General features: G+C 56.0%; 1 protein-coding gene across 5 annotated transcripts; it reads left to right on the top strand.

The window, feature by feature from the left end:
• The first annotated feature begins 650 nt into the window (after positions 1-650).
• On the top strand, positions 651-27,681 carry RSPO1 (R-spondin 1). Of its 5 annotated transcripts, XM_085560001.1 has the most exons (8): positions 11,105-11,408; positions 11,533-11,608; positions 11,752-11,874; positions 20,580-20,968; positions 22,453-22,644; positions 23,477-23,626; positions 23,960-24,148; positions 24,858-27,681. In XM_085560001.1, exons 4-8 carry the CDS (start codon positions 20,875-20,877, stop codon positions 25,007-25,009), a joined length of 777 nt encoding a protein of 258 aa, XP_085416127.1. In that variant the 5' UTR covers positions 11,105-11,408; positions 11,533-11,608; positions 11,752-11,874; positions 20,580-20,874; the 3' UTR covers positions 25,010-27,681. The 5 variants fall into 5 exon arrangements, with proteins under 5 accessions (XP_085416129.1, XP_085416128.1, XP_085416131.1 ...); XM_085560002.1 differs by lacking the exons at positions 11,105-11,408; positions 11,533-11,608 and adding an exon at positions 749-767; XM_085560005.1 differs by lacking the exon at positions 11,533-11,608 and having other exon boundaries at positions 11,063-11,408.

Here is a 27,681-nt window from a genome sequence, read left to right as displayed (position 1 = left end):
GCGGGAAAAATTTTGAAATCTTGAACATTTTTGAGGGCTTAAAAACAATTTCCCACCCAGTTATAGCCACCAGTCTCATCAGGATGTGTTTGAAAACCCTCCAGCAGGAGCTGAGCAGAGCTGGTCTCAGCTGGATACCACTCTCAACGAGAAATGCCGTGGCAAAGGGTCATGTTTCTTCAGAAAAAAAAGTATCTTCAATAGCTCAGGAAGTTATTAGTGTCTGCTAACAATAAGAGCTTTGGATAGATTCAATAGATGCTCATTTTAATTGTAAAATGCCAGTAATGAGAAATGTGCCATCCAATGACTCATTTTTCCCCTTGTAAAAATTATTGGACATTTTTATTAGTTTTACAAATGACAGGACCTCGTATTTCTGAGAACACTTTATACAAGCCTTGCACAAGCCCACTCTCATAAAAGCGTGTCTGTGGTGACATCCAGAGCCACAAGAAGGGGAGCGGTAGAAAGGCCCAAAGTGGTGAGGACAGCCCACAAGTGGAACTGGCAGGACCGAACCCCAAGAGGGTGGGAAGGGGTGGATACAGCACCGGAGACATGAGCCCCGGCGCTCCTTCCCAGCAGAGCCTTTCTGGAGAGGCACGGGGCACGCAGGGGGATGGGTGCCAGCCGGCGCCCGCAGGTCTGCCCGCCGCCGAGCCCCGGCGCGGGGCAGCCGCCGCGGCGCTGAGCCTGGGCGGGCGATGTGCGGGGCGCAGGGAGGGCAGGAGCCAGCCAGCCCCGGCCGAGCAGAGCTGAGACAGGTAAGCGCCGTGCCACGGCACCACCGGGACCCACGGAAAAGTCCCACGGAGCTCCCACGGAGCCGCCGCGATGCGCGCCCCGATGCGCAACGCCGGCGTTATCTGCGCTCGCAGCGCCGGGCCCCGTGCGCCCGGGGCAAGGAGCTGCCCTGCCCTTGTTTGGGAGGAACGAGATAAGGGGTCAAGAGCGGCCGGGGAGACGGGGTAGGGACGCCGGGACATCCCGGGGCAAGGATGCCGGGACATCCCGGGACAGGGATGCCGGAACACCCCGGGGCAGAGATACAGGGACATCCCGGGGCAGGGATGCCGGGACATCCTGGGGCAAGGATGCCAGAACATGCCGGGGCAGGGATGCCGGAACACCCCGGGGCAGAGATACAGGGACATCCCGGGGCAGGGATGCCGGGACATGCCGGGACAGGGATACAGGGACATCCCGGCGTAGGGATGCCGGGACAACCCGGGGTAGGGATGCCGGGACAACCCGGGGCAGGGATGCCGGGACATCCCGGGGCAGGGACGCCAGAACATCCCGGGGCAAGGATGCCGGGACAACCCGGGGCAGGGATGCCGGGACATCCCGGGACAGGGATGCCGGGACATCCCGCAGTAGGGATGCCGGGACATCCCGGGGCAGGGATGCCGGGACATCCCGCAGTAGGGATGCCGGGACATCCCGGGGCAGGGATGCCGGGACATCCCGGGACAGGGACGCCAGAACATCCCGGGGCAAGGATGCCAGGACATCCCGCAGTAGGGATGCCGGGACATCCCGGGGCAGGGATGCCGGGACATCCCGGGACAGGGATGCCGGGACATCCCGGGGCAGGGATGCCGGGACATCCCGGGGCAGGGATGCCGGGACATCCCGGGACAGGGATGCCGGGACATCCCGGGGCAGGGATGCCGGGACATCCCGGGACAGCCCGGCTGCGCTGCTGGACTGCAGCTGGACGGGCTGGAGGGGAGTGCCGGCGTCACGTTCCTCCTGCTCCAGCGGAGCTGCTTTGGCCAGACTGCTCTTTTAAAAAATCCAAGCGATTTCCCATGGAGAATTAATTTGCACAAGGGGGGCAAAATGTAGTTTTAGAGAATTTGTCATTTCAGCGGTTCATTTCTCCTCCCTCACTGACATTATTTGTATTTTTGTTTACATCTCCTCGTGAGAAGTCATCTGTGACTCTGCATACTGTACTGTGAACTGGCATGATATGACATAATGCAAGAGCTGAGATAGTCCCAACAGCTCTATTTTAGCTTGGAGGGTATTTTAAACTTTATGTTATCCAGGAAATTTCTGAAATATTTGTCTTCATTCCAAGCCAGAATGAAAACTATTTTGGAAATGTCGGAAGTTCCCGTGAAACAAGTAGCGAGAGCTTCCAGCTCTGCCACCGTGCGTGGCAGGGCAGCTGGAGGGGAGGCCCCAGCCTTTTGCAGGAGAGTGGCAGTGGGCACTGCAGAGCAGGGAACTGGTTTCTGTGCTCCAGGAGGGACCTGGGGTGACTTTACAAACCCTCTGTAGTTTGGGGGGCTCCAGTCTAGAGAGGGAGCGGCTCGGCGGGGCTGCAGGCAGGAGCCAGCAGCCCCAGAGCTGCGCTTGCCAAGGCTGAGCTGCTGTGGGGTGGGCAGGGCTCTGTGGGGCCTGGGTGGAGAGCGCTATCAGGTTCCCAAAGTCTTTGCCTTTGCCTCTGTGCCGAGACACTCAATCCTCAGAGCTTTGCTTTGTGTACTCTGGGAACTGACAATTTGTAAAGACACGCTGCTGGGCTAATCCTCCATCAGCTCCTGGAGCGGAGAGCAGCTGGATCTGGCAGCTCTCTCCCTTCTCCCACTCCAGCCCTCTGTAGCAGCGAGTGTCTGCAGCCAGTAGCTCGTAGGTTTTGACTTATACGCAAAGCAGAGCAGCGGCTTTCGAGCCGGCAGCGGGACCACACAGGCTCCTCGGCCCCGGCGGCCGTGCCAGCGAGCCACGCGTGCCACGCGGGTCCTGAGCGGTGCCAGCCCGGTGCTGAGCTCACCTGGGCTCCCTGTGTCCCCGGGATGCTCCCAGGGAAGGAGCTCTCCCCGCAGCACGGCTTGCTGTCGCTGCGCTGATGCGTCGGGGAAGCGGTAAAATTAAGGCTCTGAAAAAGCCATTTTCCTCTTGGCGTGAAGGAAAACCTCACAAAGAGGAAAAAGGCCGGGGGTCCCCTGACTGTTGCTCCACGCCCACGGCCCAGTGGGGTCTTCTGTGTTTGGGGGCCCTGGGAAACTGGGAGCTGGGTGTCCATCCCGGGAAAATGGGATCACCCTACAGCCCTCGCTGGGAAGGCACCAGTGCCCTTGCTTGGCGTGTGCAAGGCCTCAGATCTCAGGAAACTAATTTTTAAGCTACCTGGGGTCTGTCAGAGCAAAGGAGTTGCAGTTTCAGCAGCCACTTGCTCCTGGTTTAACCCTGGGAAAGCAACTGTGCTACAAATATTTACCTGATGAGGTAAAGCATCAATATCCTTGAAACTTACATTAAAAAATACTGGATGAGAGCATCTTGTGGGTTTTGATTTTTTCCCCTGCTGATTTGTTTCACAATATGCCAGAAGCATGGCTTGAGTTAGGGCTTTGGCAGGGGCTTTTATCATGATTGATATAGTGGAGGATAGAAAAGAAACTTGGTTATCAGAGGATGCCAGAACCCAACTTCCTAGCACATACATTCAATAATGCAAAAATTCTCCTTTAAAGGTCTCCTTAGAACAAATCCCAGTCATCACAAAACCCACGGCGATAAATTAAATTACATTTTAATAGTACAGGATTCATTCCTGGGCCAGGCGCAGCAGTGAAAGTATGTTCTCTCTTAGGCAAAAGTAGCCTCATCTCCCATCAAAATTCTGAATGTTACCATATGAAAAACATAATTGGAAATGAAACCCCAAAGCTCCCAGGGCAGAGGCAACGTGAGACTGCCCCACCTTCTTCTGCCCTGTCCTAGAGATGCTCTGGCCGTGTTCTTGCCTGCCTGCCCTGTGCTGGGACTGGTGTTCCTCCTGAAAAAGGCCTGTCTCTCCCTCATGCTGGTGTCCTGCAGATATTTAAAGCCCGTGCAAATGCAGGCATGTGTCTGAAGTGTGTGGTGTGTGCCCGTGGTGTGGGGTGTGGGGTTTTTGGGGTGGTGCAGGGGCACGGGGATGATGGGCACTAACAAGGCTTGGTGGCACGGGGTGATGTGGGGTGACCCGAGGTGATTCAGGGTGCTGCTGTGGGGGAAAGGGATTTGCAGGAAGTTCTTAGGGTCAGACAGAAGGCCCCACAGTTCACATCTGTGTGCAAACTTCGAGATAAGGAAAGGGTGTTGTCCAACACTGCTGTGGGGTGCAGGCTGGGCCAGCCTCACCTCGAGGTCCCACATAATTAATTCATCTAAAAACCAGAAGGGGCAAAAAGCAGAAAGAGAAAGGGCAGAGCTGCCATGGTTGTGCTGCCATTTCCCATTGAGGGAGCCTTTCCCTCCTCATCCTCCCCATCCCGGCCTCCCCTTGCCCCAGCTCTGGAGCCTGAGCCTTGCTCCCTGCCCGCCTTCTCCACCCAGCTCACCCCGCAGTGCCAGGCTGGGCCTCTCCCTTCTCCATGGCTGGACAATGACCAAAACCCCCGGGCACAATTAGCTCCTTGCTCAGCGCTGCATCCAATTAATGACATCGTTGAAGACACAATATGCAGGCATTCCCCATCCACACCAGCAAAGCCCTGGGCTCTGCTGGGAAGTTCTGCAGGACTGCTGCATGGCAGAAGGTGGCTGGGCACGGCAGACATGTACCCTTGGCATGGGCATGGCAGAGTCCCAAGCTGTAATTAATTACATGTAATTAATATGTTCTGCAAGTGGCTCGGGATACAGCAGAGCGAGCGCACCACGAATGATTTTGCAGTCAGGAGCTGCACAAGGTTCCCCTCCACGTGTTTGCTGCTGATCTGCTCAGCTGCTTTCAGTGCAGTGATGTCCCTGGGCCAGCCTGGAGGGGTCCCTGCCCGGGGGACATACGGCCACTGCTGGTGAGGACACACGGACAGGCACTTCACCCATTGCTGCTTGTGGATGCACCAGCATCTATTCTGTGGGGAAGCAGGAACCTCAGCTCATGCCTGGGGCATTCCCAAACTACCTGTTAGAATCATCAGATTCTGAGATTGTAGAAAGTCTCTGTCTTTCAGCCCCCTGCCAAAGCAGAAGCCATAATTGGTCTGTGCTGGTTTCCAGGTTGTTTATTCTGTTGATCTCTCACATGTTCTGCTGCCCTGCCCAGCTCTGTCCTGCAGGGCAGCGTGTGGGGCTCTGCCCTCAGTGGGATGTTACAAACATTAAATACCAGAAACTCCCTGGGCTGGATTTACAAGAACGTGCCAACATCTGTCACCTACGTTGGACAGTGTGTCCCCAGCCTGAACCAACAGAAAAATGCCAACACCACAGTGAGACATGGAGGGCATGAAGAAGGAGAAAAAGGACAAGGCACACCCAATTTCCTCCATCTTGTCCCCTTTGGACCCCTCATCTAAAATCCTAAAATTTGATTTTGCACCTGTGCCACACTTAATTATTACTGATATCAAACACTCAGAGCTGGTAATTCATCCTGTAAGATTGAAAACTCTTTTCCATGGACAGAGATCACAGCCAGTGTCTCTGGGGGCTCTGTCCAGGGGGGTTCCTGACCCCTGCCAGGGTCCCAGACCTGCCAGAGCAGCTAGAAGGAAGACTTGGATTCCCACACTACCCCAGCATCCCAAAATCACTCCATGGTCCCAAATCCACTGCAGGTCCCTTCTGCTGCAGCCTGCTCTCTGTGTCTCAGGGCTCTGCTCTGGCTGTGGCAGGTGGCCCACGGGACCCCAGCCTGTCCCTGCCCGGTGCTGGGAGCCCACCACAATTCCAGGTTTCCTGCATGTCCTGCCTGTGGGCTTTTGTCACACATGCTGTCCCACATCTGGGACTCGCCAGTTGGAGATGGCAGTGCTATTTCCATGTTGAACTGTAACTTTTTTACCCCCAGCCGTTCCAGGGCTTACAACTATTGTGTGGGGTTTTTAATGTTGCAAGAATTTATATTGGGAAAAAAGTGTTTTGCTTTTTTATTTTTTTTTTCTCTATGCCTTGGGAAATGTCATCCAGCAGGAATGTTCCCAAGAGCTGATCATGGCTGAGAGAAGGATGGGCTTGAGCAGGGGCTGCATGCCCAGCTCCCATCCCTCTCCCAGTCTCCCAGGACTGGCTCACAGGGCTGTGGCTCCCTTGGGTGCTCCACCCGTGCTCCTCACACTGCCCCGTGGTCCTCAGGGACATCTGCAGCAGCAGCAGAGGCAGGAGGGAGGGAGCAGATGCCTGGAGAGGGACAAGCTGCTCACAAAGCCACTCCTGCTGCAGCAGCTCTTGGTTTCATGTCCTCCTGGCTGTGCCAGTGGCCTCTTCCACTTCCAGCTCTGGATGGAGTTTACAAGAAATGCTGGAAGACCCAGCCCTGCGATGTGTCATCATTCAAACTTCTCTTTAATAGTATCCCAAAGTGATTTATTTTTCCCAAACATCAAAGCCCCCTGAGCAATACTGGGAGAGGCAAGGCTTCCCCCCAAACCCTGGTGGCTCCTGCACCCTCTGCCCTTCTCGGGGGGCTGGGCACCCTCCTTGGCTGTGCCAGGGACAGGGATGGTTTCAGGTGGGGCCGTGGGGCCAGGGGAGGCAGAGCTGTGGCCAGATGAGGAGGAAGATCTTCCCCCTGAAAATACAAGTGAGGTGGATACGGATTGCCCTGCTGTGAGGGTGCAGAGCCTTTTCCAGGCTCAGCATCACATCACAGACCACTTTGGGGAGAAGGAACCAAGGGGAAAAGAATAATAATGAGAAAGAAATAGCGAGGAAATGGGAGTCTGCATCTCCCTCTCTTCTGCTGGGATTCAGAGCCACCCTCCACCCCCTGGCACGCCAGGGGCACTGAGGATGCAGGCACAGCATCTCCTCACACCTCTGTGCTCAGGGGATCCCCCTGTTCCCACTGCTGCTGTCCTCTCCAGCTGCATGAGTTTTGCAGAGGGAATTTAACAGAAAAATTGCAGCAGCTCCTGCCTGTACAAACACAGCGTGCTGCTGTCCCTGCCAGCACTCCATGCTGGTTTGCCTCAAGGAATCTGTGACATCCGTCCTGCTGTGATCTGTAACAATATTGGGATTAAATTAGCTTCCCTGAGCTGCAGAGAGGTCAGTGTGCAAGGCCCCTGGTTAATCCAGCAGGCCAGAGAGAACAGAAGCCTCCCTGCATTGGGAAAGGAAAACAACGGGGTCTGTTTGCAATCCGTGCAGCTAATTCAAACAGCATTCCTCAAACAACAGGGGAAAGGGCCTTCGGAGCAAATGGGAAAAGAGCATTTCCCAACATGCACAGAACGCTGCTCCTTGGGGACAGGGGAAGCATCCAGGCCAGGAGACATGGCAGGCCCTGGAGAGGGCTCTGAACAGCAAGGCAGAGCTGCTGGGGGGCACAGGGCTGCCCCTGCCCTGGGCATGGCAAGCCCAGAGCAGCTCGGTGCTGCTGGAGCCCTCCCGAGCAGCCACGGGGCAGGGGTGCAGGCAGGCACCACTGCTGCCAGCCCCACATCTGGGCAGGGATGGGCACCACTGCTGCCAGCCCCACATCTGGGCAGGGGTGGGCACCACTGCTGCCAGCCCCACATCTGGGCAGGGGTGGGCACCACTGCTGCCAGCCCCACATCTGGGCAGGGACGGGCACCACTGCTGCCAGCCCCACATCTGGGCAGGGACGGGCACCACTGCTGCTGCCAGCCCCACATCTGGGCAGGGATGGGCACCACTGCTGCCAGCCCCACACCTGGGCAGGGATGGGCATCTCCCCCAGCCCAGCCCAGCCCAGCCCAGCCCAGCCCCGGGGCTCAGGGCCCTGCTGTCCTGCCACCTACAGAGGTTTCACACCACGGAGCTGGCACGGCTCTGCAGCTGAGGCTCTCAGCAGGCTGGGCTGAGGAGCTGGGGACAGTCCCAGCTGGAGAGGCTCCCAGCAGGGGCCAGGCCGGCAGCGCGGGCTGGGTGGGAGCCCGGGGAGCAGGGGCATGGCCGGTGATGCCAGCAGGAGTTCAGCTCCACATCCCCTGGCTCGCACACCTCCAGGGCAGCGTGATCCCCGTGCCCGAGCCAGGCTGGGTGGGAGTGCCGGGGCTGCCTCGCAGCCAGAGCAGCACGGCAGGACTGCTGCTGGCACTCGGGATGCTGATGCTCAGGTGTTGTTACAGGCAATTGCTGAGCTATCAGTCACCCTGCAGCAGAGACCCTGAGAGCAGCAGCCAGAAAACACCTCATGTCCAGTCTGTAACACACTTCAGGACATACTCGCTTTCTCTGTCGGTGTCTTTCCTGCTTTTTGCTTATTATCAAAGGCTGATGAGGCACCAGGGATGAGTAATGCACCTTTTGTGCCAGCTGGGAATTTGTAGGCGCTGGTAGGGTCAATGTGGGTCTGAGAGAAACTGTGATGCTCAGTGTGGATCTGCCTGGTGCACACCTGGGCACATCCACAGCCCCCTGTCCTCAGCTGCACCAGGAGAGGGACATGGCTCCTGGGTGTCCCTGCAGTACCTGGGCAGGGTCAGCCTTCCATGGAGACACCTCCAGGAGAGGCAGAGGGTTTTGCAAAGCAGAACTGTGAAGGGATGAAACTGTACCAAAATATTGCAGGTTTGATGTAGAGGAAAAGCACGTACTTTAAGAGTGGGCCAGGGGATGGGGGAACTGGCACTTTCTGTGCAGAAGCAGAGTGGGGCTGTCCCCTCAGCTTTGTGCAGAGCCACTGTGCCCATGTCCCAGCCAGAGGAGCCCGGGGAACCCACTGTGGGTGCCATGGAACTCTCTGCTTTCCATCGGGCAGCTTAGCATCTTATCCTGCTGAAACAGCAAATTTCATGTCCTTTTGTACAGGAGAGAAACAACCTGTTGAGGATTAATATAGGATCAGCCTCAAGAGCTATTAGCTAAAGAAAACCAAGCCTGTAAATGAGTTTCTGTCAGAGGGGAAGCAGTGCAGGGCTTGTGCTGGGTTGGTTGTGCAGGGTGTTAAGGCAGGTTTTAGTGTGATTTTCCATCCTCTGCAGTGACACCTCTGGCCCCATGTGAGCACATCCCTTTGCCTTCAGCCTGACCTGCTGCTCTGTTGGCTGGTTACTGCTGTGCTGGTGGCCCTGCTGCTGCATCTGGGCCTGGCAGCATTGCCAGTACAGAGCTCTGACTTTGGGGTTTATTGCTCAGTTGGAAACTTGATCTACAGCTGTCAGCAGAGGCTGCACCATGCCGGTATCAGAAAGGAGGTTTGGCTGTTCAATGTGCATGAAATACACATCTTGGGTTCACCAGATTTTTTAGTCATACAATCAATGGAGTAGCGCTGTCCCTGACATCGTTTGATGGCACTTGAGAATTTCCTAGAATAGAAAGTAAAAGAAAGCTCTAAATATAAATAGAAAAATGTCTTAGATACGGAGACTTGCAGCAGTGACTGCTCAGCATCTGCCAACAAGCAGCACACATCCAACACACTCCCGTGAGATAGCAGAGATCTCAGTGACATCACTTACAAATAGACAACGAGGGACATTTAACCAGGAAAGTTCAGGATGAATAAAACTTCCTTGGGCATGAGCACTAACACACCCAGCACAAAGGAAAAGCTGCAGGAAGGGTGAGTTTTCCCTCTTGCCTGTGTTTGGGTTATTTTGCACCTCTGTGTTCACAGCTGCCCCCACACAAGTGCTGTGTGAGGAATTCATGAGGCTCTCTGGATCTCTGTGTCTGGGGGCTGCTTGGTGCCATGTTCTGTGTTGTCCTAGTTTAGGGCAAATTTGGGGAAAACCCTCTGGAAGGAGCCCCCAGAAAACAAACCCCCACGGCCCCTCCCCACCCAACTGGTTCAAGAAAAAAATTTCTTGGAGAGAGGTGGAAAAGAACCTGTTTATTTAACAAGCAAAGCACTCCCCAGCACCAAAAAAATTAACAACACCAGATGACAACAAAACCCTTTTACCACTCTGAAGAGATGAACAAATCAAGAAAGTCTCTCCTGGGAGTGGGTGCTGGGGATTGCTCTGGACACTGGGGTGGCTGCTGCAGATCACAGAGCGCAGGCTCTGGGTGTTCCTCGGTGTTTCCCAGGTCCCAGTCTGGAGCAGGATGGAATAATATTCAGGAAAGGGAAAGGAAAGAGTCCAGGGAAAGAATTGGACTGCTTAGCTAAACTAACTAGGAAGCAAAGGCAAAAGCAGAAACAAGCAAAGCAAGCAAGCAAGCAAGCACCAGCCTTTTCTAGACAACAGACCATGGGGGAGGTGAGCCAGCTGATAACAAGGCACAACAAACCTTCACTTTCAGAGTCAGGTCTGAAAGCACAGAACAGAATATCAAACATAAACAGAACACACGATTTGAGATACAAACCCCATAACGTCACCCCAGGACAGGTGTCCATACCCTCGCCCTGCTCTTCCTCAGGGCTGTGGGGTCCATCCTGAGTCCCAGTGAGCATCCAGGGCTGATGCCAGCAGCTGCCAGGGGCACTCAGGGACCTCCCTTCAGTGGGGGCTCGTGGCCAGCAGAGTTGAAGGGGAACTGCCCTGGCCCCAGCAGGGGACCCAGGAGGGATTCAGGAGCCACCACAGCCTCGTCACATTGTCTGAGCCTCTGGCTTCCAGCTCAGAGCCCTGCCAGCCTGGGGAGTCTCCCAGGAGCCTGCCAGGGTCATGCCAAGGGGCTGCCTGGCAGCTTGTCACATGCCCCAGGGACAACTCTGCAGGGCACCAGGGCTCTGAGCATCACATCAGCCCTGCAAGAACCAGGGACGAGGGTCACTCGTGGCTGCTGGTGGCCACCAACTCCTCTGTTTGGCTTGTGGAGGAGCATGGCCAGGGTCCAGCAGGCTCCTGGGAACACCTGGCAGTGCCTGAGCCCTGGTGCAGGATCTGCTCGCCCCACCAGGCATGGTGGGGCTCAGGGAAGGTGTTTGGGCACTGATGTCCCCCGTTCCCCTGCTCTGCCACGTGTCCAGCCTGGAGTGCAGGGGGAGGAGGGACAGGGAGCTGACAGCCCAGGGGAGAGCTCCCGGGCTGCTCAGGTGTGCTGGAGGGCAGGATGCCAGGCCGTGCCCCCACAGCCATGCTGCTCTCCTGAGCAGGAGTGTTTCCTCCTGCTGCACAGCCAGCAGTGGAAAAAACAACCAGGCTCTGAGCTCTTTGCCTTCATGCCTTCCCCCTCTAGAGGATAATGAGCTGCTTTTAATATCTGACATGTTTATTAACAGATGCAGTTGTGACAGCTGATGACTTCATATGCCACTTACCACTAAAATGTTAGTAATAACTCAGAATGAACTGTCATAAATAAAAAAAAGACTACAAAGCCAGCTCGATGGTGTGTCACTCTGCAGTAATTTACTGAGACCCTGTTGGCTCTGGATGCGAGGCTGGAAGGTCCTTTGTGGAGCTCCAGTCCGGGTTTTGCAACAGTCACAATATTTTGGCTGGATATTGTCTTAGGAGGTGGTACTAGTGGGGTGGAATTCCCTCATGCAGGAGTTTGCACTGGATGCCTTTACAAAGCTGGATACTCTGGTAATAATAATAATAAAAAGCCCCTACCCGGTGGATGGGGACGGAGCCTACGGATTGAGACCAGGATTTATGAATGTGCAAATTGCTCTGATATGATCACATACTTTCTGCTTTGCATGCGCAGGGAGCAGCATGGGCTGATGGAGTAGGAGCTAGCCCCAGCGATCTTTACGAGCTGAGATCCTGCACATCGCAGAAGGGTTCGTTTCTCTGTGCAAAGCCTGGGACCCCGTTAGAAACCTGCTTTAAAAAAAAAAAAAACAGTGACCAAAAAATCCAAACGCACCAGACTTCTCCATGAACTCGCCATGAATATATTTTTCATTTTTTTTTTTTTTGACAGAAACGTGTGTGTAACTTTTCTCTGGAGCATCTGAGGAATTTTGTAGTTGTTCTTATAGTATTTTAAATCTGAGAAAACCCAGTAGAGTCTTTCCCGCAGTGATGAGGGAGTGACAAGTCGAAGGTAAGGGCTTCAGCATGCATGTTTGTGTGGATGGAGCTTTTGCAAGGCGGGCTGCTGAGGAAGAACGCGAGCCGTGGCAGCATCTGACTGCGGGTCTGCCTTGTGCGACGTGGAGAATGAGCTCAGACAATGCGAGAACCACGGCGCGGTCCCTGGGATCCCCTTCCTCCCTCCCCTCCCCCGAGGTCCTGGGGCTCGCAGGGGAGCGGGGCTGCTCTCTGCATCCCCTGGCACCGCGTTGCCATCCCGGGCTGGGGAAGGGGGCAGAGGGAGCTGGTGGGGATATTGATCAGCTGGTCCGGGATCAGCCAGGAGCTGCCCTCTGCCCTCCTCTGGTGCCAGGCACGGGGGCACGGGGAGCAGGGGCAGGGAATCTGCTGCTGTCTCAGCCCTGCTGCACCTAAGGCAAAGCTCCTGCCACGCACCCATGGGGGGGTAAGTAGGGATGTGGATGGGGGATCCGTGGGGAAATGGTTCACGGGGATTATGGCAGTAATTTGTGGAGATGATGGCAGTAATTGATGGAGATTACGGCAGTGTGAGCAGCTGGTGCTGATGGGCAGGCAGCTGGACCCACGGAGGGGTCAGCGAGGGCTCCCATGGCCAGGCTGGGACACAGCTCTGTGCCTCGAGGTGGCTTCAGCCCGGTGCTGGTGGACGTGGCTGGAGGTGACTGGGGCTTGGTCACCCCTGGGCTACTGGCATGTGTGTTCCCTTGAGCGGCCCTGGGTACCGGAGAGGGGCTCTCAGGTGATCTGATTTGGGTTTAAATTGGCATCTTACAGTGAAGGGCATTAAAATAAGCTAATACTGGCAGGAGAAAATGCCAAGGCACGCGTGGAGCCTCCACTCTGCTGCACAGGGGTCAGCAGGGACCCGCACAAACAAATCCCTGGAGGTCTGTGAATTTGGGGAGTGCTTGCGGTGCTGCTGGGGGTGGCCAGGTCTGTGCTGAGGTCTCACTTGCAGTGAAACCTCTGCCTGGAGGCTCCTCCGCTCGGAGCGACTCTGTCTGAGCTCTGCTGGTGTCCCGGAGCGGGTGAACCCCGACTCCATCACTCACCCCATTGGGGCCAGGGCCGTGCAGGCTGCCCGGGAGGATGGCAGCAGCCCCGCGGGCCTGGCAATGCCAGCGCTGCAGCACGCCTGGAAAGCACCCGGCAAAAAAAGCTCCTTTCAGGCGGACCAGCTGCCCGGCCCCTGCGCGCCGCTGCGAGAGCAGCAGCACCACCCGGAGGGACGCGGCGGGGAGCGGCGGGGCGCAGGCACCCCTCGGGAATGCGGGCAGCGATGCCCTGGGCACAGACAAAAGCTGTGTAAAGGCAGGGCAGTGATGCCCTGGGCACAGAAAACTGAGCACAGATAAAAGCACTGGAGGTGCAGGGCAGCGATGCCCTGGGCACAGAAAACTGAGCACAGATAAAAGCACTGGAGGTGCAGGGCAGCGATGCCCTGGGCACAGATAAAGCACTGGAAATGCGGGACAGCGATGCCCTGGGAACAGAAAAAGCACTGGAGGTGCAGGGCAGTGATGCCCTGGGCACAGACAAAAACTCTGTAAATGCAGGGCAGCGATGCCCTGGGCACAGATAAAGCACTGGAAATGCAGGACAGAGATGCCCTGGGCACAGACAAAGCACTGGAAATGCGGGGCAGCGATGCCCTGGGCACAGAAAAAAGCTCTATAAATGCAGGGCAGTGATGCCCTGGGCATAAATAAAAGCCCTGGAGGTGCAGGGCAGCGATGCCCTGGGCACAGATAAAAACTCTGTAAATGCAGGGCAGTGATGCCCTGGGCACAGATAAAAACTCTGTAAATGCAGGGCAGCGATGTCCTGAGCACAGATAAAGCACTGGAAATGCGGGACAGCGATGCCCTGGGCACAGAAGAAAGCTCTGGAGGTGCAGGGCAGTGATGCCCTGGGCACAGACAAAGCTCTGCAGGTGCAGGGCAGCGATGCCCTGGGCACAGACAAAGATCTATAAATGCAGGGCAGAGATGCCCTGGGCACAGATAAACGCTCTGGAGGTGCAGGGCAGTGATGCCCTGGGCACAGACAAAGCCAGCTGGCTGTGCCACCGTGTGCAGGCAGCAGCTGAGCTGAGCAAAACCCCAGGTTTCCATCAGCCGAGCCAGATGTGAGCTGGCACAGCTCTCCCTGGAATATGAGGCTGGGGCTGTGGTGAGCAACAGAGCCAAGGGCCAGATCAACCCTCCTGGCCTGTGGGGACAGCCCTGGAGGGGGACAGAGGTGACCATGGAGCTGAGAGAGGTGGCACTGCAGCAGAGACCTTTCCCCGTGGGTGTGAGGGTGACCTGCCATCCTGCCAAGGATGGAAGTCCTGCCTAATTTGCCTGGAAATATCGACAGGTTTCCTGTCATCCCTGCCACCAAGCTCCTCCAGGAAGATCCTCTGGGGCTGCAGCTTTCAGGGGCAGTGGGGCAGCGTGGGCTGGCTGCAGGATGCAAACCTTCATTGCAAACCACCCTGAGCACTGCCAGGCCTGCAGAGCTCAGAACCTGCTCCCCTTGTCCTAGTGCTGCAGGGGGCTGTCATCCCACAAAAAGGCAGTTTGGGATGGGCTCAGTCCAGGCTGGCAGCAGCAGCTGGTCTGGAGGACACCCTGGCTGCCTTCTCACCCCTCCTGCTCCGTCCTGCCACATGCTCAGAGCTGAGGCTGTGGGTTATTTTTCCCCAGTTTGTTTTCCTCTTCTGCTGGAGCTGGTGCTACTCCTGGCTCTGCAGGGCTCAGGTTTCCCAGGCAGTGATGTCTGGGAGAGCCAGAGCACTGGAATCCCTTCAGGAAGCTCCTCTTGGCAGATGGTTCCTGTGCACATGGCCATCAGAAAGCCCCAGGTGTTGCTCAGGGCTCTGCCCTGGACTTCAGGCTTTGGCAGCTCAGCACAGCAGCTCATAGCTCATTGGGCCCCTGTGAGCCTGGAAATTTGTGTTTGCAAAGCTGGCAGGTGGGGTCTGTGGTGGAAGGAGCTGTGAGTCCTTGTTTGTATGCATTTCCAGAGAAATAAGAGGGGAGTTGGGTATTGAGCTGAATGTGTGCACTTGTTGTAGGCTCAGCACCCCTGACTGTGCTTGTGGGTGTGTGTCAGACCCCCCTGCTCCCACCCCAGGGCTATACCTGGCACGGTGTGTGTCCATCCCCACCTCCTGAGCATGTCCCTGCTCAGCAAGGGGCCTTTGGGGAGCCCTTTTGGGGAAGAACCAGATTTTCAGTGCCCTGCTCTGCGCTACCCCAAACTGGGCTGCTCTGTTTCCTGGTCTGAAATTTGCTTGTGCTGTTCTGGTGAGTTACTGATCTGTAGGAGGCTGAAAGCCACCTGAGTTGTACCCAACAGCCACAGGTTTGCTGCTCCCACAGTCAATGCCCAGGCACAGAGCTGTGCCTGCCAGGATGATCCCGGTGCAGCTCCAGATGCTGCTCTGGTTCTGTGCCTGCCTCAGGGCTCTGCCTCCTCCTCCTTCTCCAGAGCATCGTGCTGCCTCTGCTGGCATGAGGGAATCCCCCTGTAAAACATTTCCTGATGTTTTACAGCTGGGAGGGAGCCCTGTGGCACTGTGCAGCACAGCGTTTCTTGCAGCAGCTGCTGTGGGGGCACTGAGCTGGGGCTGAGGAGCTGCTGAGCCCAGGGCAGCTCCCCGTGCCAGGGCCAGGAGCAGCAGCCTCTCCTCTCTGTGCTCCCCACCAGCACGGGGAACGCAGTGGAAGTTCTTCTAGAGGAAGAACTCAGACCTCAACAATGCTGTGGATAGCTCTGCTGCCAGATTTGGGCTTTTATTATTTTATTTTTTCAGCGACGTTTATGGGTTGGGGATTTTGCAGAACTTGGCGCTGGGATCTAATATCAAATGAAGACCTTCTGGTTCGGAAATTTGACTTAATGCAGCCGTCTTTTATTGCTTCAAGGATTAAGCAGAACGAAGTGGCTCTGCCTGTGCATGTGCAGAGATGTTTGCCAGAGGCACGTGAGACACCCTGTGGCAGCTGTGATGGCCGAGCCAAGCCTGGTGGGACCTTCCACTGCCGAGGGTTTTGCAGCTGCTCCTGGAGCCCAGGACAGGCAAGCAGCCCTCAGGAACACAGCAGCAGAGAGGGACTTTCCCAAAGAGAATGAGGGCCCAGGGCTGGTGGAGCAGGCAGGGAGCTCTGCCATGGGGTCACCAGCACAGGGAAAAGGGCACAGGCAGAGCAGGCAGCGGGCTCAGGGAGCACCAGCAGCATGGGCACATCCCTGTGTGCCTGTGCAACAGGGACAAGGGGTAACCAGGTGCTTTGAGGGGCCTTTGAGAGCCCCACAAAGGCTGGGGAATGAACCAGCAGCATGGAGCTGCTGCTGCCACCCACAACCTTCCAGAGCTGGATGCTGCCCTGGGGCTGGGAAACCTCAGGGTGATGTGCCCTGGGCACTGGGAAATCTCAGGGAGGTGTGCCCTGGGCACTGGGAAACCTCAGGGAGGTGTGTCCTGGGCACTGGGAAACCTCGGGGTGATGTGTGTGTGTGCCCTGGGCACTGGGAAACCTCGGGGTGATGTGTGTGTGTGCCCTGGGCACTGGGAAACCTCGGGGTGATGTGTGTGTGTGCCCTGGGCACTGGGAAACCTCGGGGTGATGTGTGTGTGTGTCCTGGGCACTGGGAAACCTCGGGGTGATGTGTGTGTGTGCCCTGGGCACTGGGAAACCTCGGGGTGATGTGTGTGTGTGCCCTGGGCACTGGGAAACCTCGGGGTGATGTGTGTGTGTGCCCTGGGCACTGGGAAACCTCGGGGTGATGTGTGTGTGTGTCCTGGGCACTGGGAAACCTCGGGGTGATGTGTGTGTGTGCCCTGGGCACTGGGAAACCTCGGGGTGATGTGTGTCCTGCTTGCTGTCCCCTGCTGAGGGGCTGGGAGACCTGGCACCAGACAAACCCTGCAAAACTCCTTCTGCAGGAAGCCACTTTGTGCATGCTCACACAGAGGAAATTCAAATTCTCTATCCAGCTCCAGGACCTGGAAACCCAAATTGCCCACCTCACAGCTGGGCTGTTGGCAGCAGCCTGGCAGTTCCCAGGGGTTCACTCCTACTGCTGTTGTAACCAGGTCTGTCCAGCCTCCAGCATCTGGTCCTTCTCTCCAAGGCTCAGTAAACCTTTGGAGAGCCTGTTTACATTTGGGATCCCTGGTACGTTCAGCAAGAGGCAATATATCAGCAATTTAGTTATTGTGGATTAGGTCTCAAATATCCTGGGGATATAATGTTGGTCTTTCTCACCTTGTATGTAGGAGGACTAATGGCAAATTATCTGGATGGTTTACATTTTCTGGTTTGTATTGGAGCTCCCAAGGACCAATTTATCCTGATTGAATTGCAAACAAGGCTTAGTGCCATCTCAGATTCAGGGGCCAGGTCCCTCCATAAATGAATTCAGAACAATTCAGGTTACCCCAAATTCTTCCTGTAGATTGGATAATGGCATAAATCCTGCGAATGTTTAGACTGGAAATTGTTTGTAGCAACCTGAGCTTGACCGATGGCTGCGGTAACAGAAAGAATTATAACTCGTGTCCTGCAGTGAGGGTGGGAAGAGCTGTCAGCCCAGCCAGACGGCTCACCACAGACCCCCAGGTGCTCGTGGGGGGATTTGGGGATCGTGTGTGACCTGCCAAAACACTGACTCTGCAGCACCTACACCGGTGGCCTTTCTGCGCTGAGGCAGCAGCTGTGGCCAAACCCAGGCTGCGTTTGGGCTAGAAAGCGAGGAAACAAGGAGGGGGAAGTGTGTGCTCGCTTGGTTTGTGCTGCGGTCTCCAGGTTTCCCATGGCACTGCCCTGCCCAGCCCGGAGATGGGTCCGCGGCGCTGCCCTTGGCACCCCGGGGCTGCCTTTGCTCCCTGCGGGCATCCCTCCCTGCTGCTGCCCCCACGCCGGGGGACTGTGCCCAGACCTGAGTGTTGTGTAAACACGGCGTGTGCTTCCTGCGAGCACCGCAAAGCCGCCGTAATTAAAAAGCGTAATTAAACAGCGGGGGCGGCCGGAGCGGGCGGCGCTCGGCGCTCGCTCGGGAGGGTTTGGGCAGCGCTGCGCTGCCCGCATGCCCGCTGCCCGCATGCCCAGGCTGCTGTGGGCACGGCCGGACTGTCCCGCATCCCCTGTCCGCAGGGACCTGCCCCGCTGCCCCCCAGCTCCCCGCACAAGGGCGGAGGGGCTGCGGGGATCCCCCTGCGCACAGCTCCGTAAAAATACTCCCAACAGCCCGGCTTAAGCACTTGACAGTGTTTATAAAGCAGCTTGCAGCAAACAGGCTTGGAAGTGCGGAACAAGTTGGTGTTTACACAAGTGACTAATTATTTATTTGAAAATCCTGCGGACGAGCCGTGGGCTGTAACGACAAGCACATGCGGAGCGCTGGGCTCCTGCCCCGGCAGCCGCAGCGGGGACACGGTGAAAAGTTCAGAGCCACCAGGGCGGGGGGACAGTGGCGATGTCCCCGCAGCGCCCGGTGGCCATCAGGTGAGCCGGTGCTTGTGCCACGGGCTGCCACAAGTGCCCGGGTCACAGCGGCCCTCGCCTGCTGCTGGGACAGCCCCGTCCTCCAGGTGCTGTGCTGCGGGGCCGTGGTCCCCTTAGGTGGGCTGTTGGGCAGGGGTTCAGCAGGTCCCCGCCCAGGGTGGGCCAGGGAGGGGACCGGTCCCCTGGGCACCGGCTCCATCCCAGGCTGAGGCCGGGCTCGCTTCCAGCGCTGTCGCCACCAGTTGTTTGGGGCATCGGTGATTGCGCAGTTATTATAAAGGGATTAAAACAATTTTCTGTTCCATTTGACTTCACAGAGCAAATGTTGTCGCCTCTATTCCAGCACAATGTCTGCCGTTGGCAGGGCTTCGCTCTGCCAGCTGCAGAGAGGAGCAGGGCCCGGTTCGGCACTGCCGGATCTCTTGGTGCAGCGTGGAACTTGCCCTTCCTTCACACCGGGCACAGTGTGAAAACTGCAGGGAAAATGCCCTGTCAGGAGCCAGCTGGAGCGAGGGTTTGGGCACTCTCAGGCAAGGATGGCACATGTGGAGTCCTGGCTGCTGGCTGGCAGCTGGGCTCCCCTTCTCTCTGCCGAGGTTCCTGCAGAGCCATTGGTTTGCTGCCCAGCCTGTCCTGCTGCTGTTGCCATCTCATCGCTCTGTCCTGCCATGCACAGTGGGCCACTCTGTTCTGTGGTTTGGTGAGGGCAGCGTGGCACTCGCAGCCGGGCTCTATGCCCCATGTTGGGTTCTCTGCTCCATGCCAGGCTCTCTCTGCCCCTTGCCAGGCTCTCTGCCCCATGCCAGGCTTGCTGCCCCATGCTGGGCTCTCTGCCCCATGGTGGGCTTGCTGCCCCATGCCAGGCTTGCTGCCCCTCACCAGGCTGTCTCTGCCCCACACCAGGCTCTCTGCCCCATGTTAGATTCTCTGCTCCATGCCAGGCTCACTGCTCCTCACCAGGCTCTCTCTGCCCCACACCAGGCTGTTTCTGCCCTGTGCCAGGCTCTCTGCCCCTCACCACACTTGCTGCCCCACACCAGGCTGTCTCTGCTCCATGCTGGTCTCTCTGCCCCTCACCAGGCTCTCTCTGCCCCATGCCAGGCTCTCTCTACCCCATGCCAGGTTCTCTGCCCCTCCCCAGGCTCTCTCTGCCCCATGCTGGGCTCTGTGCCCTATGCCAGGCTCTCTCTGCCCCATGCCAGGCTCTGTGCCCCATGCCAGGCTCTCTCTCCCGGTGAGCCTGGGACAGAGCAGCTCCTGCACTCAGCCCAGCGCAGGCAGAGCTGACCCTGCCCTGTGCTTCGGGGAATGGGAGATGGGAGGTTTGGAAATTCCCTCAGAGCAGAAACGCGGCATTTTGGGCAGCTGGCAGAGGATCCCACCCCGTCCCCAGACAGCCCCAGCCCCGGCTGGGGACTGCAGGCTCGCTCTCTGCTGGCCTTGACTACCAGCCCCAGAGGTGCCCATTGATGGGAAACATCTTGTGTGCCTGGCACCCGCAGCAGCCATCTGCTGCTTGGGGAGGGCAGCCCAGGGGTCTGGCTCTATTTTAAACAAGTTCCAGCTCTAACTACTGTTTGCAGCACTGGCAGATGGTGAAGATGTGCTGAGCATTCTGGAGGGTGCTGATTATTAGCACCAGGGACTTATGGATGAGGCTGGAGCACACTTCTCCCCACACCATTCCGGGTGCCAGCACCCCCAGTGCACCCCACAATGTGGCAGGCACATTCTTCTCTCTCTCAGGATTTTTTATAAAGGAGCACAGAGGAAAGAAAGAGAAAACAATTTCTATTTCTGATCCTTGTTTTTCTCATGTGGAATGTGTTTAAACAATTGTTTACCTGGGGGTGATTGCTTGGTTGGATTCTGGTGAGGATTGTGTGAGCTTGATGGCAAATCCAACCCACCTGGGGCTGGATTCTCACGAGAGGGCCAGGAGCTGTGAGTTAGGTATGGTAGTTAGAAAAAGTAGGTTTGCAATTTTAGTATCTCATTTCAATAGGATATTGATGTATTATAACATAGTTATAATAAAGAAATAATTTGGTCTCCTGAACTGGAGTCAGACATCATCATTTCTTCCCACTGGGTTCACGTGCATTTACAATCCAACAACGCCCGTGCTTGCCCCCAGCCATTGTGGGAGTGATGCTGTCTGTCTGTCCAGTTAACCTGCTCTCCTCTTCTTCTGCAGGTCCTGCCAGCATCCCTGGGAGCTGCGAGCAGCTAACGCCCACCGCCGAGCCCCCGATGGGACTGGGGCCGAGCTCCTGCACTCCTGACAGGGATGAAGGTAGAGCCATGTTACCTGCTACCTAAGCTGCCTGCTGCTGCTGTAGCTCGTGGATATGGTCCCAGCCCTGGCTCCGTGCACAGACTCTCAGCTCTGACCCCACCCCAGAGGATTTAGTGGCAGCAGAGACCCCAGCTGTGGAGCACGCTCCCCCAGGCACCCCAGGACGGAGGGGCTGCAGCGCTGGAGAGTTACTATGCAGCTTGGACTGCTTGTGGCGGTGGTTTTTCTAAGCTCCATGGATCTAACAGGCAGCAGCAAAGTGGTGAAGGGCAAGAGGCAAAGACGAAGTATGTATGAAATGCTTTTCTTCTCTACTTCCTCCCATCACGCCATGAAGGTCATGCTGGTGTCAACGTGTTTACAGCTCAGGGAGCTGGGCAGGGCGTGCGGTGCCCCAAAATCCCCCAGTCCCACTCCCCATGTCCCCCGACCTGCCACAGCCCCGAGCTGGGGTGTCCCCTGAGGTCACGGGGGTCAGTTATGCCTCCAGCCCAGAGGGTCCCTGGTGGGGCTCGTGCAGCGCAGCCAGGCAGAATTGGCACAAGAGCAGCCAGAGGCATTTGCCCTCCTTTATGTAAGCTCATGCTGGAACTGTTTTACATTAAAACTGTTTTAAATTAAATTATATAAAATTGATTTTATATTAAAACTGGGACTGCTGAGCCCTGGGAGAACAAGGAAAACCTGACGTCATGGCTAATGCTATAAAGGGCAATTTCCAGCGAGAGCCCAGTTTATACCCCTGCCATGGATGCAGAGCTTGGCACCAGAGCCCAGCGCTGTGGGAGGGATGGGGCTGGATCCCTGGGGGTCTCTGTGTAGAGGGACCAGGACCCACAGTGCCAGGGGGTCCCAATCCAGACCAGGCAACCCTCCTGGCAGCTGGGGGCTGAGGGTCCCATGGCTTTGGTGTCTCTTCCTAAGGCTGAAGCAGCCCCCACAGGCCTGGCAATGGGGCTGGGGCAGGCAGTGGGGGCTGCCAGGCTCTTGGGTCATGGTGTGGGGACTGGGCAGCTCTCTCACCTCCGGTCCTGACACTTGAACACTGTGCTTGCTTTTGAAGTGTAGTAAACATGGTATTTTAAAGAATACATCTTTTAAATACACAGATTTTCTATAAACAAGGACATGGCTTGCATAATAAGCTAATAAAAATAACCTGCATTCTAGTCTGCAAAGAATGCGATTGGTTTCAAAACAAGCAGCATTTTCTATGGTAATTAAAAGCAGAGAACTCTCAAGACAAGGGATTGAGTATTTTTCTTGGACTGAAAGTAGGAGCTGAGAACACATCTCTATTTTGGGGGCAGTGACACCTCCCGACTGCCAGAGAGAATTTAACATAGGCAGGGTCAGAGCGAGACCCAGCCTGGGATGCAGCATGGACAGAATTAATGGAGCAGTTTTGCTCCAGGGCCATGGCCTGGTCCCTGCTGCTCCTCGGCACGGAGGCACCGCAGGGGAGGCAGCAGGAGGTGCTGGAGCCCTGGGCTCATGCCCATGGGCAGTTCTGCCCCACACGGGCTGGGCTGGGCAGTGCTGGGCACAGCTGGTGGCTCTTTTGGGGTCCTGCTCCAGCTGTTGTGACTCTCGTGGCCGTGCTTGGCACAGCTGTGGCCCCTGGGGACGAGGCCAGAGCAGTGCTGTGAGCGTGCCAGTGCTGCAGGAGCCTTGCTGTGCCCCAGGAGCTGCCCTTGCTGCCAGGGTTTGGGGTCACAGCTGGTGCCCGCAGAGCCTGGCACTAACCACTGCCTCTCTCCTGCTCTTCCAGTCAGCACCGAGCTGAGCCAGGGCTGTGCCAGAGGTTGTGACCTGTGCTCTGAGTTCAACGGGTGCCTGAGGTGCTCCCCCAAACTCTTCATCCTTCTGGAGCGTAACGACATCCGACAAATTGGGATTTGCCTGCCCTCTTGTCCACTGGGATACTTCGGCCTTCGCAATACAGACATGAACAAGTGCATCAGTGAGTGTGGGGCTGGGAGGGGAGGGGAGTGGGCAGGAGGGTGCAGGAGGTGCTGTGGCTGTGGGCAGGAGGCAGTGCTCTGCAGGGCAGGAGGGTGCAGGAGGTGCTGTGGCTGTGGGCAGGAGGCAGTGCTCTGCAGGGCAGAGCCTCTGCTGGGGTGCAGGAGCTGCTGTGGCTGTGGGTGAGGCAGGGCTGAGCCTGAGGAGAGCCCTGCTCAGCACTGCACGGGCATGCTGTGGGTGTGGGATCTTGCAGGACCTCTGGGCACTTTTGTTATATGGCTTGCCAGACTTTGGGAAGAGGGAAATCCTTCCAGGCACTGAGTGCCTCTGTTCCTGCTCTACGGCTCACCAGACTCAGTCGGCTCTGAGTGAAATCTCTGACTTGCATCTTGTAGCCAGAGCACCAGGGAACGTGTGGTCACTCCCCTGGCAGATCCTTGCACAGCACCCTCACAGCCAGCTTTCCATCTAGCTCCCTTTCCATGCAGCCTGTCCTGGGGCTGCAGCTGGAGCTGGGACTGTGTCCTTTGCACCGTCCCCTTTGGCTGACTGATGCTCAGCTGAACACCAGCCCAAAACCTTCCCACCCTGCCTGATTCTGTCCTGGCAGTGGCTGCTGCTGGCTGGCTCTGAGAGCTGCGGCACAGGGCTGTCCTGCACAGGAAATGGTGCAAAGAAAACTCACTTCTGAGGGGCACAGCCAGGCCTGGCAGGATGCTCAGAGACCTCTGGGTTGGCAGCGTGGAGCCTCTTGAATCTTCTGTTCATGCTGGACTACATGATGGCTTTGGTGATATTTTTGGTTTTGGTGGTTTTTTTTTCCCCTCCAGAATGCAAAATTGAGAACTGTGAGTCCTGTTTCAGTCGAAACTTTTGCACAAAATGTAAGGAAGGTTTGTATTTGCACAAAGGGAGATGTTACGTCACGTGCCCCGAAGGCTACGCTGCTGCCAACGGCACCATGGAGTGCAGCAGCCCTGGTAAGCAGCCCTGCACTCGGCGTTCTGCTCGTGGGTTCTGCTGCAGGGGGGTTTAGATGATGAACTGAACCCCTCTTGGTGCCTGTGCCAAGCCCATCGTGGGGCAGAGCCCTCTGGGAACCAGCCTGGATGGGGAGCAGCACAGTGTTTGTGAGCTGGGACCCAGAGCTGGCGTGGTGTGGCAAGGGAGGGGTGCTCAGGGACTGAGGAACCTGCTGGGGAAACACAAACTCCCCTGCAGCCTGAGGTGGGGGAGAGATGCAGTGCTGGGCTCTGGGGTGGGCTGGGCTGGCACGCCAGGAGTTACAGCTGGGCTCTCTCGTTACCTGGCAGCACAATGTGAAATGAGTGAGTGGGGGCCCTGGGGGCCCTGCTCCAAGAAGAGGAAGCTCTGTGGCTTCAAGAAGGGCAATGAAGACCGAACACGGAGGATTCTGCAGGCTCCCTCTGGGGACGTGTCTCTGTGTCCTGCAACTACGGAGGTGCGGCGCTGCACGGTGCAGAAGAACCAGTGCCCCGAAGGTGAGCAGATCCCTCCCCACCATCCCTCCCACACCCTGCAGAGCTCAGGCACAGGTAGTCAGCCAATTGTCCAATGTCACAAATGTGCTGTGCAGCTCCTGACCCCTCTGAAGTGCCGGGGATATGGATGTGAGGGCACCTGGAAGAGCTGCAAGTGGAAGGGGCAGAGCTCCCAGGGGGGTGATCTTTGGCACAGCTTGCCATGTGTGCCACAGGTATTTCAGCTATTTCACAGAATTCACAGAATGGCAAGGTTGGAAGAGACCTTCAAGATCATGAAGTCCACCCAGGGGGGTGATCCTTGGCACAACTTGCCATGTGTGCCACAGGTTTCAGCTGTTTCACAGAATTCACAGGAGGCAAGGCTGGAAGAGACCTTCGAGATTGTTGAGTCCAACCCATGCCAGAAAAAAACCCCATTTTAGTTTCTTCCCTGGCCAGAGAGCAGCCAGGGATGCATGCCTGTGTGCTGCCATGATGGGAGCTCTGGGCCAGAATAGGTCTGTTTTTCCCAGGAATTAGAGTGTCTTCAGGATAGAATGGTGGTTTGGTGATCTTTTTAGAGTGTTCAAGGATTGCAGCTGGGAAAGGGTTCTGAGCAGTGACTAAATGCACAGGAATTAACCAGGGGGGCAGGGTGATGAGGACAGGGCTGATCCGTTCCCCCATGCCTCGCTCCACCTCACGCTGCCCCTTTGCCTTACTGCAGGGAAAAGGAAGAAAAAGGAAGAGCAAGGAAAGCAAGATAATGGGAATAGAAATCGGAAAGACACCAAAGACACTAAGTCTGGCACCAAGAAGAGAAAGAACAAACAGAGAGGGGCCACGGTGCCCGCGACGCCCGCTAGCCCTGCCCAGTAGCCGGCCGGTGCGTCACCGATGGCAAGACTCCATTGCTGCTATGTATATGAAAGCTTTATTGAACAGAGCACTGCTACACCATGTACACGTGTCCAGAGACAGACATATACTCCAGACTGACCCACGGACTGACAGAGGCCACACACACACACCCAGGACTGTGCAAGAACGCTGCTGAGGAGTGGGAGCGCACACAGAGGCAAAGCCCACAGCCCAGGGCTCTGTGGGGACACTGCAGGGAGGAGAGAGGTGGAGCATAAGCCAGTGAAGGACCCAGACATGGGATTGATTTCATGATCCAAGGCCTCAAATGGAGCCCAAGCACATAGCCCCAGCACGGCCCCACTCAGCCAGGGCATGAGACTGAACCCAAATGGCCACTCTCCCTGACCTGGGACCCAGACACACACAGCAGTGGCCTCTTTCTCTTCCCTCTCCCCTTATTTTGTGTTTTAAGCTGTATGACTTTATCATTGCGAATACATGTTTGTGGTAAGAGGTCAGTGGTATCTGCCCTGAATCTGCTTCAAAGAATTATTTCAAATTAAAAAAAAAATACCAAAACCCAAAATCAAAATGACAACCAGCTTCCTGAGCGTGTGGTTCATACCTTGGCCCCTATGGAGGCTGGTGTCCCACAGGACAGAGACTCACTTGTGGAAGGGAAACTCACCAAAGCTTGAAGAAAATCCCAGGAAATGCTGCCAGCTGCACTGCAGCCACAAATCAGCCATCCTGAGAGAGGGACCCCAGCTGCACCCGCTGAGCCCCGAGGAATTCCCGACTGGAGGATCCACTTCACACACAGCAGATTGAGAAAATGGGAGGTTACAGCAAACCACAGGCTGCTGGAACGTTGTGACTCCGCTCGGACAGCCCCAGCTGTGGGACAATCCCGGGCTGGGGACAGCTGGTGCCTGCCACCACCCTGGCACGTGGTGGGAGGCGGAAGGCACAGCTCAGGTCCTGCAGAAGAGAAACAAATTTTTGGATTGGGTAGAAACTAGCAGTCTGCATCCCACCGGCTGGAATTCCCTGGATTCTCCTGCTCTGCGAGAGCTGACACCTGAACAGAGGAAGTGGGACAAGGACTGTGCAAGACAGACCTGGCGAGCCCTGAGTGGGTTTGCTGCCTGCTCTGCTCAGGGCAGTGTCCCAGCGTGGCTCCCACCCACTGCCCTGGGGTTTAAAAATGTGATTTCTCTGTATAAATACGTAGAGACACATTCCATGTCTCGAGAGCTCAGCAGAAGCCCTCTGGTCCCGAGGGATGGTCCTGTGGTTCACAGGGTGGATCAGGGACGTGCTGCTGGAGCTCCAACTCCCCTGCAGGGCAAAGGGCAGGGGAAACCTCACCCCAGACTAACCCTGCTGAATCCAATCTTCGCTGTATTTGCTTCCACACCACCCTCTGCTCTGTGGTTTTGGAGGGCAGAGCGAGCCAAGAGGTGTGCAGGAGAGAGCTCCCTGTCCCTCCCAGGGTCACCTGCCCACATCCACAGCCCTGATTCTCTCCAAGGACTCAGCTCTGGCATGGGACACCCCAGCTCCCTTCACCCAGCTGCCCCAGGGCTGGCTGGGCTCGGGGCAGGATGTGGAGGCTGCACAACTGTTTGGGCTCCAGAGCTGCACCAAGCTCTCCGTGACTGCTCTGCTGGCAGCAAAACCTTTCAGCCTATCGTCCACTTTGCGTTTAAGTAAACAAGCTGTTACATCTTTGAAAGGGGATTCCATTTCAGCACAATGATAAACGACCAGCATACCAAGCAGGGGGAGAAAGAGGTTCTTAAAAGTCATCCTTGAAGTTGTTTACGGATCATGTTCATATGATTCCTGAAAGCTTCCCAGCTGAACGATCCAACCTCGCTCTATTTTCTAGCCTGTGAGAGAAGGATTTTGTTTATTATTACGGCGTTGCTGGTAAGCAGAACCATTTTCCCTTCCAGCTGTACCAGTCACCCGTTGGTGAAGCTCAGCTGCCTCGCTCCTGTGCCTCCCTCCCGGTGCCACATCCCCACCGAGCTCTCAGCGAGGATTAAGGAAAAGAGAATGCATTAGGAAAGTTTTCTACACGAGGCTTTGGTAATGACTTGATTCCCTGCAGTAACTCCTGGCACTATTAGCACAACTATTTCAAAACTAAACTGCATGTAATAAATCAACAGAACCTATTTTAGAGAACTCTAGGGATTATTAGAAAATCTGACCAACTTCTTTCTGTTGTAGCCTTTCCCCTACTTTCTTCCTTTTTTCAGAGCAAAATGGGAAGAAAAAGGGACAAAGGCAACAGGAAGTTTAAGATGCATATTAAGAATATCCGAATTTTCAGTAGGGGTGATTTTGAAATTAAATTGTTTTAGAACAATTAGGAGAAAAAATATTAAAAATAAATTTATTTTCTTTTTTTTTGAGTCAGCTCAAGAATTGTGCTTATTCCCACTCCCAGAGAGCTGGTTCAGTTATGAATTTAGGGACATTTTGCCTTTTTCCCAACATGAACTGCACACTGAGCTCCCCAGTCCAAGCTGAGATGTCCTTAGCTGGGTGATGTCACCTCAACTCACACACATGTGAATGCTCTCTTTCCATGCACTAAATGACCCTGTTGTGGTGTTGTCTCCATGGCATCACTGTAAAATACATGTCTTTAAACAAATAAATCAATAAATGGG

Source organism: Lonchura striata, chromosome 23 (genome assembly GCF_050655825.1).
Source record: "Lonchura striata isolate lonStrDom1 chromosome 23, ASM5065582v1, whole genome shotgun sequence".
Lineage (NCBI taxonomy): Eukaryota > Metazoa > Chordata > Aves > Passeriformes > Estrildidae > Lonchura > Lonchura striata.
The sequence above is the reverse complement of the archived record's forward strand: the minus strand, read 5'-3'. Positions and strand labels throughout refer to the sequence as shown.